The sequence below is a fragment of the Salvia hispanica genome, chromosome 1, assembly GCF_023119035.1.
Source record: "Salvia hispanica cultivar TCC Black 2014 chromosome 1, UniMelb_Shisp_WGS_1.0, whole genome shotgun sequence".
NCBI lineage: Eukaryota > Viridiplantae > Streptophyta > Magnoliopsida > Lamiales > Lamiaceae > Salvia > Salvia hispanica.
Window position 1 is genome coordinate 13,610,286 of NC_062965.1, and position 14,569 is coordinate 13,624,854.

Below are 14,569 nucleotides of genomic sequence, written 5' to 3' on the forward strand. Positions count from 1 at the left end.
AAGTAACTAATGCAAGAATCAAATTCCATATACACCCCAGTGATAGAAATTGTATTAGGAGTTGAAAACAACATATGAAGCCCATTGCTAACCGTTGATTACTTACAAGGAGTGTGTAGGACTAAAGTTTGTAGTTTGTATTATAGACATGGGTTTGTATTTAATCAGTATAGATGATCATTTAATTAAATTCGTGGATGAGCCTCAACTTTACTCCACGAGTATGACAATGAATCAACCACAATTTTTTAGTGACAGAGAATTGACTTTCTATAATATAAAATTGCTGATCAAGCACAAAATGGACTCTGGATGGCTGGAGTGTCATCACCAAATGTTTTGTGCAATTTTATTTTTTTCACAACACAAAACAAGAAGGTAGAGAGGAATAGATTGGCATCAAAGGCCAAAGAAAGAGAGTGACATAAGTTAGAGAATATAAAGCAAATGTGAGTTAACATATAATACACAGATACTTCATAAAAGAAGCAGACGCAGGCAACAGCAACCCATCGGCCACAAATAAATTGGTGCACTCAACAACAATAGCAAACTCCCACACAAAAAAATCTATAACACAACAGATTGCACTTGCAGTTGCAGTATACACCTTAATCTTGTGCTCAGCTCTTTGACTTTGAATGCTTCACCAGCCAGTCAATCACTTGGTCGATGTTCGTTGAGTTCTTGCAAGAGATCATGAAGCAGCACACTTCTCTGTCTGTGATCGACTTCAAACCCCTGCACCACCACCCACAGATTATAACACAACTCAACTAAATGGATGTCGATTCATCTCATGTTGTACGTACATTTGATCAGTCAATGCTTGTTTTGACAGGGCAGCAGCCTTGTCGATCTTGTTCCCCAAAACCAGCAATGGAATCCCGCTTAGTGATGGTTTGCTCAACAAATCGTGAAGTTCGCTTTTGGAGATACTGATATTGTCAGGATCAGCAGCATCAACAACATAACTGCACCAAAATGCATGATATTAGTGACAAAATTAACATTTCTACGAGAAACCATAATGCACGTATGTTAAAAAAATTTGCTAGCCTCTAACTTCCAAGAAGTTAAACGGACTAGGGTGACAATCTCGGCTAAATTCAAACCAAGCAAACACAAGTAACTTGATTCACCGTCAGTCCAAACAGCAAGGTTTGGTTCTACGACATGATAAATCAGAATTATACCTTTGATAACAAAACATTGGGGTTTTACAAAAAAATTTGTGGATGTGCACAACTGAAGGAGCATAGACTGAACTTTAGCATCAAAAGTTTTTCTAACTAAAACGCACAAAGTAGCAAAGGGATGAAAACATAATCAATGCTGCTGATAGGAAATAAGCGATGTAGACAAATGTTACTAGTAGCATACACAATTGCAGAAACTGCACGGCAATATCGCTCCCACATACTCCTAAATCTGGGTTGGCCTCCAAGATCCCACAGCTTTATTGTGACATTCCCTTTAGTTACTTTCCGCATATTAAATCCTACCTGCAGCACCACAACAGAATTTCATAAGTAAAGATGATTGTCCTAGGTGTTCCAGAACGAAGCAAAAAGAGTTAGCTGTTTAAGAAATCAAGAAGGAAGTACACTAACCGTAGGGATCATATCTTCACTGTATCCCCCAGTCTAGATACACAGAGGGGTAAATAAATCAACAAAGATCGAATAAATAAAGAATTATCAAAGAGAACCACATATATTCATCCCAAAGAAAGGGTACTATATTTACTTACAGCGACAACATTTACAAGCGAAGTTTTCCCGGCATTCTGAAGACCTATAAGAGACAGTTCCATTTCTTGCTTGAAGAAAAGGCTGCATCACATGATTGTTTGAGAGTCAACATCCTTAAAAGTAACTCATGAAGAAAAATCTTTAATTCTTCCTTAAAAGGAGATACTATCTTGATGCCCCGTGAATGTAAGAGATAATTCTGAATTTCAAGATACTCTCTACAACACCTCTGTGGATATTTCTATACTAGTAGTAGTTAATTATATCTTTGTTGGACCATCACACATAGCTGAAAGATGCAAACAAGATGTTTGTAGTGATTTTACAAGAAAACACTCCCAAAATAGCATGGGTAACAAGAATCTGTCAAACCAACGTGTTTAAAAGTTTGGCAACTAATGCTCCAAGGGTGAGTTATCCATCATGGCATTAGAAAACTCAAGAATTGCCGTTATTGTCGCATTAGAGATTTTACATAGCAATAGACTCGGTTAATTCGAACGATAGCTTTAAAAGATTAATCTTTTGTATGATCCAAGGATCAAAACCATAAGATGCATCGTTTTGGCACTTCAAATGAATACTATAACCATCAAAAGATTGAATGTCCTCTTACTCAAGAAGGGATTGAATTCCAGAGAAATAAATCAACATAATTATAACACTAACGCGATCAAAATGTCTTTAATCTTGACAAAAGAAACAAAAGGTTAAAGAGAGTAAAAAACAAAAAGGCCACAAAACAGAGCAACAACCAATGCAAAAACTGAAGCCAATGGATAAAATTTCCAAGCTAAAGATTAAAAAAACATTCTTTTTCAGGAAAAAAGGAACACACACAACACAAGCACAACCCACCGATCAAATTCATCCAAAATCATCCACACACACACCAAACAAATTCATTCATGATTCACAGCATATTCTTTCTACATCTGGAAAATGGAAAAAAAGCAGAGACACGAACCTTCTAAGCCAATTGAGAAAAGCTTCCCAGAGACCCATTGGTACGATTGATGGATCGCGAGGACTCGAAAACGAAACAGATCTTTAATCTGTCTTCTCCCAATTGACAACTCCCCAAATAGCTCCCTCTTTCCTTTTTGCTGTAAACTTTCCTAACCTAAAACCAGAGCAATTTTCCGCCTTCACAGCAACGATTTATGGGATTCCTGTGTACCACAAATAGTAGAACCCAAAACACAACACAATTTTATTCCAGCAAAGCTCGACGCCCCTCAATTTCCCATCAATTATACTTGTGCCCCGCGGATTTTTGGGGCGGGCAGCTCTTTTTCGCTGTGTGATTGATTATCGGTGGACCAATCATGAGAATGGGGTGGCAAAAGGCCATCCTCCAGCTTCACTCGCTAGGTTAGCGCGTGTGGATACGCGCTGAATTGTTTGGAGATGTGATTTGGAGGTGAGTGCCACGCGCTCTTGGTCGTGGCTGCACGTTGATTGAAACCTGACGTGTGCCGCGTGTTGTCTTGGCTACGTCTCATTGGCTGTAGCGTTATGTTAATGGAAGGGTGGCCCACAGCTTTCTACTCACTTTGCTATTGGGTTTGAATTTATCTAGTTTTCAAATATCCGAATTTTAAATTCATGGGGTATGTGCATTGCCACTCCACGTATGATGTCAAGGAAATTCTAGTTTCAAATTTCCAAGTTTAAAATTCATTTGGTGTGCATTGCCACTCCACAAATTAGTGTCAATTTGGACGTACTCCCTCTTTCTGTAAATAGAAGTTCCATTTGTTTCCAGCACGGGTTTTAAGAAATGTTAAAAAAATTGGGTGAAAGAAAGTTAGTGGAATAGGGGTTCCACTTTTATATATTAGTTTTAAATGATATGTGAGTGAAAGGAGTTAGGTGGAAGTGGGACCCTAGTACCATTTATAGTAAAAGTGAACCGAGTCTCTTATTCACGGATGGACTAAAATGAAAAAACGAGACTCATATTCACGGACGGAGGGAGTATAAAGCTCATAATTGGTAATAGGGTCTCACCTTCCACTAACTCATTCCACTAACATTTAATTTAAAACTATTATATACAAGTTGAATTTCTATTCCACTAACTTTTTTTCACTCACTTTTCTTAACATTTCTTTAAATCAGTGCCGCCCATGAATGAGACTTCTAATGGTGGACGGAGGGAATAATTTTGAACTATTACTTTTAATAAAATTACCTAATGGGGGACGGAGGGAGTAATTTTAACTCTTACCTTTAATAAAACTATCCATAATCATTGATAAGTACAAGAAACTACTATGATTCGGCTTACAAGCCTACCAAAATTGAAGAGCCCAATTAATAATACGGCCCAACACAAGAGCCCAAAAATGGAGCCACTGTCTATATGTATATGTGACCGAACTGCGTAACCCTAATCCTCAAAAAAGCGGCGGCGAAAATGAAATACAACCCACGAGTCTCCTCCTCCCGCCGCAAGAGCCGCAAGGCTCACTTCACGGCGCCTTCCAGCGTCCGGCGCGTGCTGATGAGCGCCCCTCTCTCCGGCGACCTCCGCTCCAAGTACAACGCGCGGTCGATGCCGGTGCGCAAGGACGACGAGGTGCAGGTGGTCCGCGGCACCTACAAGGGGCGCGAGGGCAAGGTGGTGCAGGTGTACCGCAAGAAGTGGGTGATCCACATCGAGCGCATCACCCGCGAGAAGGTGAACGGATCCACCGTCAATGTTGGAATCCACCCCTCCAAGGTCGTCATCACCAAGCTCCGTCTCGATAAGGACCGCAAGTCGCTCCTCGATCGCAAGGCGAAGGGCCGCGCTGTTGCCGACAAGGATAAGGGCGCGAAGTTCACGGCGGAGGACATTATGCAGACCATCGATTGATAGGTTTTGAATTTATTCTAAGCTTTTTTTTGTTTTATTTTGTTGTTTTGGTTAGACACAGAGCAGTCCAACTACGGATGCTTGCTTTATTTTCTGCTTGCTGTTTTAATACAATGCTCATAGTGTTTCCTGAGTTTATTATTGTGTTGTGTTTGGGTTTCTATTTGGTGATTTCGTTATGCATAAATGGATTAGGAAATGGCGACCTTTGTTTGTTTAAAATTGGGTAATGTGATTTTTGTTTCTGTAAAATTGGGTGATGTCTTGATTCTTTTACTATGTTTACAACTAGAAAATTTTCGGAATCCTCAAACTGTAAACAAATTTGGACACAAATTTCACTTCTATACTTTTCTATGCCAGAGACACAATTAGCAAACCATCGTTGATTTGGAGTAAATTAGTGTAGTTACTTCACTTGTTGTATGTCATGGGATTTTAAGAAATGTTTGAGCAATAATTTGGACTCCTAGAGTATTATTTCTAGTGTTTTTTAAAATATTATTTCTAGTGTTTTTTAAAATGAAAATGTGACATCAAATTTGGACAGAATCTTTACTTTTTCATATTCCACTCTGTTACTTAGCTTAATTTCTCGTCACTCAAATGCCTCGTGGTTACTCTTTTATGGACATTATATAACGCATCTCAAAATTGCTACTGATTTTTCATTTTGAGTGTGACCATAAATGGTAAGATCTCACATCTTACTAACTCATTTCACTCATATGCCTAATACCCCATATACAAGTGAGATCACATATTCCTCCAACTTTCTCGTGTCGAAATGAAATAAGACTCCTTCAATTGGTGGACGGAGGGAGTAGTTTTTAATTTACAGAAATGCTTAAGCTCGGTAACTCCATATGATAGAGCATCAAAATACAGGTTTTTTACTTTTTGTGAGCTCTAATGTATATCGCCAACTTTGATAATGGTTCAGTTGAAGCCAATATAATGCAACGTTGGATCAAAAAAGCGTAACACCGCTTGGTTTTCCTTCCCAAACTCCCTGTTAAATTTTCATAATGCCATAATATACCATTCATATTTCACAGAATATAAGCAAGTAAATTAGAAAAGCATTAATATAACCTAACCAAAAAGTCTAGTACTGCAATATAATGACTACATAGATTATCCACCTATATGGCTATATGGTTCAACTTCAACGTTAGAGCAAACACCTTAAAAGAGACATTAGGAAAAGTAGATAAATGAAACGTAAAGATTGATGAATGTAAAAATGAAATTGCATTACAGCATTCTTTCGCAATAAGCATACTCCCATTTGCACCAACTTTTTTTCTCAGTTCTGAATCCTGATAGTATAAAAGAAGTTGCAGAATAGGAGTAACACAATTACACAAAACAATAGATGATGAAAAGCATCGTAGTTGCCACAACCTCTCCAGATGATGGACACATAAAGAGAATACTCAACCGCATGAAACCATGCTTCATTCTCTCTTCATAAAACGAGCCAAAATACTAAAATTTAAAGAATGTTTTCTCATGTCAAAAAGCCTAAATAGAGAGACACCGTAGGTGGTTCAAAACCCACAAAACATCATAGAACTTCCCCGTGCATCAATGCATGATGACATGTCAACTGCAGGGAACAATAAATTTCTGATACTAGTACTTATTTGGAAACCTATTTGGAAACTTTTTCCGATGCAACAGGAACAGCATTCGAATGCAAGATGCTTAATCTAGGAGCTTTCAAGGCTTCAGAGCGAGCGATACACCAAATTTGGGAGTCTTGTCCAAGGACTTAGTGTCAAATTCGCTGGATATGGTCACGAGAGATTTGCGAATGACCTGATGCTGCAAAGTAGCAGCTAGTGTACCGTGATTATCAAGCTTCACTTTCACTTGTGTCAGGCTGTCAACAGCGCAAGATCCTCCCACTGTAAATGTGTTCTGATTTGTGGAGAATTTTCGGGTGATTTCTCCCACAGCAGCACTCCTCTTCAATTCATCAAGGTAGTGTATGTAGGACGCCTTAATGGTATCTCCTTTATCACCCCTATATGGACAAGGGAAAGGGGCACTTTTAAGCTTTAAGAGAAAAGGCGCAAACTGTGATTATCAAGTAGGGTTTTTATAGACATCAATGCATGTAACAGCTTACAGAATTACTGAAGCAGATGAATCTGGCTTTGTCACGGTGATTCCAGCTGTGTATTTTGTCAACTTTCCAGAAGTGGTTTCATAACCTGCCTCTGCACCCAAAGCAAAGATGGGAGTACCAAATGTTATTGAGAAATCAAGTGGAGGAGTTTGGTTTAGACCAACAGCTGCAGTGAGGGATGCATGAGGATGGAAGTACTGAAATTCCAGCTGCGGAAGGAAATAGAGAATATATAAATACAAAGAAACATCCGAAAGTCAATTACTCAGAAAAAATTAAAAAATGGGGACTGCAGCACCTTTCCGGACTCATAATTGGGATATTTCAGGTTCGCAATGGTCTTTGATGAAGGAATAATATCAGCAACAGTGAAAGTGGCTGAGATCTACAGAAAGTAAATGAGAGATAAGAGCAAGTTGCAATGATGCAGGAATATATATGAGAATGTAATAAATTAACGTCACATACGTTTGAATCAGTATCAACTTTCAGATCAGTAGAAGTATTCTTATACGCGTACTGAGCTGCCACATCGCCAGATGAATAACCACCCTTTTTCACTGTGGATGTTGTGAGGGCCTGAATTGAGGAAGTATAATAGAAATTACATTTTCACATATGAAACAGAGAATTCACATGAGAGTAAATGACAATGTAATGCACAACAAACTAAAAAAATGTCTTCACAGTTGAGAGCATAACCATATCAACAAACACCAAATAACAATTGGAAAGCTGCATAATCAGGCTAAGAGACATAAATAGTCGCAAACTACTACTAATTCATATGATGTTGTTAAAACTGTCACAAGCAAAGACAAAACAAATACAAGTAGACATTCATAAGGTGAAAACATCTAGGGGCATTTAGGAGAGGATAACAATATATAATAGTAACAGTTAAATGACTATGTGAGCTTCAGATATTCTCAATCGGAAGCTCAATTATCTGCTCGCATATATCTAGGTCCCAAGCCAAACTATAGAAAACTCAAACAAGCATTAATGGAAACATATTGAAAATATACAATACTAAATGCACCTGATGGTAAATGCAAGAGTTTCAGCCAGATAAACATACAATACTATTGGAGTCAATTAACAAAAAGAGTTTCAAAACCACTATTGGAGTCAATTAACAAAAAGAGTTTCAAAACCAGAGGGGCAGCATACGAAATTATAAACTTAAGAAATCATATTACAACATCCTATCTTTAATCATTTATGAGGCAAAAGTTAGAAATGAATAGGAAAGATGGCTGCTCATAAATAATGAAACCTGAATTATAATGCCAGGGCAAGTTATACTTTTAAACTAAAAGATGCGGCCTCATTCAAACTCTTAGAGCCAAGTCAGATTTAAACAGAAATAGAAGAGACTCATGTAAAATTAGTGAGCTCAATTGTCTAACAAAATATCCACAGTAATCTATTTAGAATGATTTTAGCACAGATACAACATATCACCAGTTCATCGTGATAAGCCTAGAATGCAAACAATAGAAATTTAGAGGAGGTCACTGACAGCAGAACCAATCCCGTTATTAATTCTAATCTATTACGTTATTCCTCAAGAGCGAATGCTACACATAAGAGTTGAAAGTCGAAACCCTAAATTACAAACTGGCAATTGATAATATTCCCAAATCAACCGAATCAAACAGAAACAAAAGGCTGTATGAAATCGTACCACTCCAGATTCACTGTAGGTGGAGACGGAGAATTTGTGATCAGAGAGATAATCTCTAGTCAGCAGATCTACAAATATATAAAAAAAAAAATCACATAACTATTTTGACGGAAAAATAAGTAATCGAGTATGAAAATAAGGCAAAATGGCGGATCAACGATGAATTGACCTTTGGCTTTCTTGCCGATATCTGTAAAGAGTCCCGGTCCCTTGCTCATTTTCGGTTCTTCTCAATTTATTCCACAGATTAGAAGTGACTGCGAAAAGTGAGAAGAGAAGATGAGGGGAGAGAGAAGTGAGAGATTTGGAGTCGGAGGGCTTTTTCCGTGGTGAAAGGGTAGTGTCGAGGAATTTTTCGAAATGATTTTCATGGGACAATCCTGACCGTTGATTAAAATGTCGACAGTTGAAGGGCCTTGATCTCGTAACGGGGAGGTTGGATTCATTTAACTTTCCATTATTCTCTAATCATTTAATCATTTTAAATTTTAATATCAGGTCTCAATTCAATCATAATTCCAGTTAAGACGTAATCACGTAACCATATATGTAAACATTTGTAAATGGTAATTGGTAACGCACTCATGTAGTCTCAAATTTTAAAGTTGCAAATCATATTCAAATTTTCTTATTTATTCATTTTTAACATTGATTTCGGCCTCAATTTAGATATTCCAGCTCTGTCAATGTAAATATAAAAACGATTGTGCATCTATAATAGGGAAAAGTTAGTAGTAATAGTAATTTTAATTTTTTTATTTATTCATTTTTAACATTGATTTCGGCCTAAATTTAGATATTTCAGCTCTGTCAATGTAAATATACAAACGATTGTGCATCTATAATTGGGAAAAAGTTAGTAGTAGTAGTAGTAATTTAATTTTCTTATTTATTCATTTTTAACATTGATTTCGGCCTAAAATTAGATATTCCAGCTATGTCAATGTAAATATAAAAGATTGTGCATCTATAATTGGAAAAAAGTTAGTAGTAGTAGTAGTAATTTTAATTTTTTTATTTATTCATTTTTAACATTGATTTCGGCCTCAATTTAGATATTCCAGCTCTGTCAATGTAAATATAAAAACGATTGTGCATCTATATTTGGGAAAAAGTTAGTAGTAGTATTAGTAATTTTGAAAGTGGTTTGGGATTATACATCAACTAACTAAATGACATAAAGTAAAATGAAAATACATCGTTATTAAACATTTAAATGAATCGAATATTTTCACTAGACTTGTGGGATCTTAGCTTAGTTTGTTCTTATTGTTGGTGTGAATTCTTCTGATATACTTTAGTCCATAATTTAAGTAAATAATAATGACACTTTAGGTTGCCACAACTGATATTCAGTCACAACAAAAAATTAGAATTTTAAAAATTATTGCAAACTTTATGGAGTAATACACATTTCTGACAATTATAAGATAATAAATGTGTAAATAGCGCATTATACGTTCAAACCTTCCTACAAAAGAGGCTGCAAAAAGAGCGTAGTTCCATTAATAGAATGGTAACCACGATCACCAATTCAATCATGGCCTAAACATAGTTAGGATCAAATATTTGGAGCAATGCCAAAAGCAGTTAATTGTTAATTTGTTAGAAGCAAAATCTGATGGAGAGTTTATTGAGAGAGCAATGGGAGGTGCAGCACAAGCATGCGCCGGAGGAGGCGCTGCAGCGGTGGAGGGGCCTCTGCGGCGTCGTCAAGAATCACAAGCGTCGCTTCCGATTCACCGCCAACCTCTCCAAACGCTACGAGGCCGCCGCCATGCGCAAAACCAATCACGTAATCCATGTTCATCCCTTTTTTTTTCATTTATATTTATTAGAATTTCCAACTACATATTAGTTTGATATTATCTGTTTTCGGTTAAGCCCAACATGGATTTTTTTTGGTTCACTACTATAATGTTTTAAACTAATTGAGGTTTGACTACACTTATATATTGCTTCTAACTTCTCTTCATTCTCGGATCGTGGGATGAGTTTGCAAACCATCCATCTTGATGCTGTATCTTGATTTGATTTCAGGAGAAGTTCAGAGTGGCACTCCTCGTATCAAAAGCTGCATTTCAGTTCATACAAGGTTAGGATCGTCGACTCCACATTAGTTTGATTTATTTATTTATTTTAGATCATTGCCAAAAAGGCCTCAAACTAATTAACGGTGTTTTCAGGCATGCAGCCGAGTGACGACGATTACACGATCCCCAAAGAAGTCAAAGACGCCGGTTTCAAGATCTGTGCAGAGGAGCTCGAGTCCATTGTCGAGGGCCATGATCTCAAGAAACTCAAGCAGCACGGCGGCGTCACAGGCGTCGCCGACAAGCTCGCCACAGACTCCACCACCGGCATCCCCAGCGAGGACAGCGACTCCCTCGACCGCCGCCGCAGCGTGTACGGCACCAACACCTTCCAAGAGAGCGAGCAACAGAGCTTCTGGATGTTCGTCTACGAGGCTCTCCAAGACATGACACTGATGATCCTCGGCGCCTGCGCGCTCCTCTCCCTCATCGTCGGCATACCAACCGAAGGATGGCCTAAAGGCGCCCACGACGGCGTCGGCATCGCCGCCAGCATTTTACTCGTTGTGTTTGTCACAGCCACCAGTGACTACCAGCAGTCCCTGCAGTTTAAAGATTTGGATAAAGAAAAGAAGAAGGTCTCTGTTCAAGTCACCAGAAATGGCTACAGGGAGAAGATGTCAATATACAGCCTTCTTGCTGGAGACATCGTGCATCTCTCCATTGGCGATCAAGTCCCTGCTGATGGCCTCTTTCTCTCGGGATTTTCGCTCTTGATAGACGAGTCGAGTCTAACCGGAGAAAGCGAGCCGGTTGTGATCAGCCTCGACCGGCCTTTTCTCCTCTCTGGGACAAAGGTTCAAGACGGGTCGTGTAAGATGTTAGTGACAACAGTTGGGATGAGGACTCAGTGGGGTAAGCTGATGGCGACGTTGAGTGAAGGAGGGAACGATGAGACACCGTTGCAGGTGAAGCTGAATGGAGTGGCAACCATTATTGGGAAGGTGGGGCTGTTGTTTGCTGTGGTGACATTTGCTGTGCTGGTGCAGAAGATGCTCAGCCATAAATGGGGCGAGCACACGGCGTCAAGATGGTCGGGAGACGATGCGCTTGAGCTGCTGGATTACTTTGCCATTGCTGTCACTATTGTTGTTGTGGCAGTCCCAGAAGGGCTGCCTCTGGCTGTCACGTTGAGCCTTGCGTTCGCGATGAAGAAGATGATGAACGATAAGGCGCTGGTGCGCCACCTTGCTGCCTGTGAGACCATGGGATCAGCCACCAATATCTGCAGTGATAAAACTGGTACACTTACAACGAACCGTATGACTGTGGTGAAGTGTTGCATCTCATTGGCTGTCAAGGATTTGAGCAGTGAAGGAAGTGTTTCCGAATTGCGGTCTCAGCTCCCGGAATCTGTGTTGAAGACTCTGCTTCAATCAATCTTCAATAATACTGGTGGAGAAGTGGTGGTGAGCAGGGACGGGAAGCAGAAGATTCTTGGAACGCCGACAGAGGCAGCTATTCTCGAGTTAGGCCTGGCGTTGGGAGGGGATTTTCAGGCAGAGAGGCTAGCATACAAAGTAGTGAAACTGGAGCCGTTCAACTCCACAAAGAAGCGAATGGGGGTGGTGTTGGAACTCCCGGAAGGAGGTCTCAGAGCTCACACGAAAGGTGCCTCGGAGATTGTTTTGGCTGCTTGCAACAAGGCCTTAAACTCAGATGGTGAAGTTGTACCAATGGATGAGATATCTATCAATCGTTTGAAGACAGCAATCGATGAGTTTGCAAACGAAGCTCTAAGGACTTTGTGCCTCGCCTATATGGAGCTTGAAAATGGATTCTCTGCCACTGATGACATTCCTGCCTCAGGATACACCTGCATAGGGATTGTGGGGATCAAAGATCCCGTGCGCCCTGGAGTCCCTGAGTCCGTTGCATTGTGTCGTTCAGCTGGAATATGTGTGAGGATGGTTACCGGAGATAACATCAATACTGCCAAAGCTATTGCTAGAGAATGCGGGATACTAACTGATGATGGTATCGCAATAGAAGGTCCAGTTTTTCGCGAACTGAGTTTGGAGGAGTTGCACCAACTCGTTCCCAAGATCCAGGTGATGGCTCGTTCTTCGCCAATGGACAAACATACATTGGTCAAACACCTGAGAACTACATTTAATGAAGTTGTGGCTGTCACTGGTGATGGAACAAACGATGCTCCTGCACTTCACGAAGCAGATATTGGACTTGCAATGGGCATTGCTGGGACTGAGGTAGTATGAATCCCACTCTTTCCTAAACTCCAATCATTATTTGAGTCTAACAAGTGAATGATTTCAGGTAGCTAAAGAGAGTGCTGATGTTATAATTCTGGATGATAATTTCTCCACGATCGTGACAGTAGCCAAATGGGGACGCTCGGTCTATGTAAACATTCAGAAGTTCGTGCAGTTCCAGCTCACTGTTAATGTCGTTGCACTAGCTGTCAACTTCTATTCAGCTTGCAAGACCGGTGAATTACACAACACATCTTTTTAAACATAGTCCATCAAAGATAATTCTTCATCACTCAAATTATATGCAAATTTCAGGAAGTGCTCCTCTAACAGCTGTTCAGCTTCTGTGGGTGAATATGATAATGGACACACTTGGTGCACTTGCACTTGCAACCGAGCCTCCTAACGATGAACTAATGAAGAGGCCTCCTGTCGGGAGGAAGGGAAACTTCATCAGTAACATCATGTGGAGGAACATATTAGGCCAATCAATTTATCAGTTCCTTATCATCTGGTTCCTTCAGAAGCATGGAAAGACTTTCTTCTTCCTCCATAAGCACGATGACTCGGACTTGGTACTAAACACGATTATTTTCAACACATTCGTCTTCTGCCAGGTAGTTATCTATCTCTTTGATACTTGTAATTCCATCTTGCATTAGCTGCTTCCAACTTGTGTTTATGTTGCAGTTGTTCAATGAGGTGAACTCAAGAGAGATGGAGAAAATAGATGTGCTCAAAGGCATACTGGACAACTATGTCTTCGTGATAGTGTTAGGCTCCACCGTCTTCTTCCAGATCATTATCATCGAATGCCTCGGGACATTTGCAAGCACGGCACCTCTCACAATCATGCAATGGTTCTTCAGCATTTTTATGGGATTCTTGGGAATGCCTATTGCTGTTCTTTTGAAGAAACATTTTCCTGTCCAGCCTTAGTAAATGGTACATATAAAGATCCTCCACAGAAGCAGCCAATTGCTTAAACAAAAGAATTAGGTAGGCAATCATAGAATATAATATGTACTCAATTTGCATTCAGATTAGCAAATAGTAGAAATTACTCTACAAGTTTATAATGTACACTTGTATACATTACAACTCGATATCAGTTCATCATGCCATAACTAAATGTCTTTTTTCACTTTTCAGAAACAACAGTATTTCAGGTTTTTGTACATTGCAGTTATGACATTACACCTAATGTTTTTGGGCTTCTATGTCAATGAACTCTTCAAACAAATAATTAGATCTTTCAAATCATCTTCTGCGACTCAGCCATGATGTACAAAATAATTTCTAGATATAAAGGCTACGTAGGCACGTAGCATAAATTCAAGGGCCTATGAAGTATCAGGTCAATAAAAAGGTTATGAAGCATTAATTCAAAGAGAAACAATCTTCTTCTGTAGATAAATATGGATATAGTTGAAATGGAAAAGCTTGATCAAAATTCAAATGAGCAAATCTGGATTTTATTGTGTCATGCATTGTGCATTTGTATATTAAAGCAACTATTGCTATGCCGATATTCTTGATTTATTCAAATTATACGAGTCGTGGTTACGAATATAAACATATAGAGTTTGAATTTATTCATCGAATGTATCAAAAAAATATCTTTGGATTCCTCTGATAATTATGTCACACTAATATTTTAACTTTGTCGATTATGTGTGTGATCAATTACGTGTGTGATCAATTACTAACTAATTTATAGCAATAATAACTAATATTAATTTTGTATGTTAAAAATATCAACACAAAGATATAAATTTATCAATATTCTTGTGTTGATATTTAAATTTACAAGTTGTAT

General features: G+C 38.9%; 4 protein-coding genes across 5 annotated transcripts; 2 read left to right on the forward strand and 2 right to left on the reverse strand.

Annotated features, from left to right (window-relative positions):
• Positions 1-389: 389 nt before the first annotated feature.
• LOC125201520 (ADP-ribosylation factor-like protein 8a) lies at positions 390-3,038 on the reverse strand. Its single transcript, XM_048099674.1, has 6 exons — positions 2,722-3,038; positions 1,754-1,835; positions 1,614-1,646; positions 1,384-1,505; positions 813-974; positions 390-741 (listed from the first exon to the last, which is right to left on the reverse strand). Exons 1-6 carry the CDS (start codon positions 2,757-2,759, stop codon positions 624-626), a joined length of 555 nt encoding a protein of 184 aa, XP_047955631.1. The 5' UTR covers positions 2,760-3,038; the 3' UTR covers positions 390-623.
• A 1,103-nt stretch (positions 3,039-4,141) lies between these two features.
• LOC125205473 (60S ribosomal protein L26-1-like) lies at positions 4,142-4,755 on the forward strand. The gene has a single exon (XM_048104439.1). The coding sequence runs from the start codon at positions 4,177-4,179 to the stop codon at positions 4,615-4,617; it is 441 nt and encodes a 146-aa protein (XP_047960396.1). The 5' UTR covers positions 4,142-4,176; the 3' UTR covers positions 4,618-4,755.
• A 1,080-nt stretch (positions 4,756-5,835) lies between these two features.
• On the reverse strand, positions 5,836-8,776 carry LOC125202774 (mitochondrial outer membrane protein porin 2-like). The gene is made up of 6 exons (XM_048101238.1): positions 8,614-8,776; positions 8,445-8,512; positions 7,223-7,333; positions 7,053-7,139; positions 6,755-6,963; positions 5,836-6,649 (listed from the first exon to the last, which is right to left on the reverse strand). Exons 1-6 carry the CDS (start codon positions 8,660-8,662, stop codon positions 6,343-6,345), a joined length of 831 nt encoding a protein of 276 aa, XP_047957195.1. The 5' UTR covers positions 8,663-8,776; the 3' UTR covers positions 5,836-6,342.
• Positions 8,777-10,065: 1,289 nt separating this feature from the next.
• Positions 10,066-13,856, forward strand: LOC125202170 (calcium-transporting ATPase 2, plasma membrane-type-like). Of its 2 annotated transcripts, XM_048100526.1 has the most exons (7): positions 10,066-10,239; positions 10,485-10,539; positions 10,631-12,305; positions 12,528-12,747; positions 12,815-12,986; positions 13,066-13,367; positions 13,441-13,856. In XM_048100526.1, exons 1-7 carry the CDS (start codon positions 10,066-10,068, stop codon positions 13,687-13,689), a joined length of 2,847 nt encoding a protein of 948 aa, XP_047956483.1. In that variant the 3' UTR covers positions 13,690-13,856. The 2 variants fall into 2 exon arrangements, with proteins under 2 accessions (XP_047956483.1, XP_047956482.1); XM_048100525.1 differs by having other exon boundaries at positions 10,631-12,747.
• Positions 13,857-14,569: the final 713 nt, after the last annotated feature.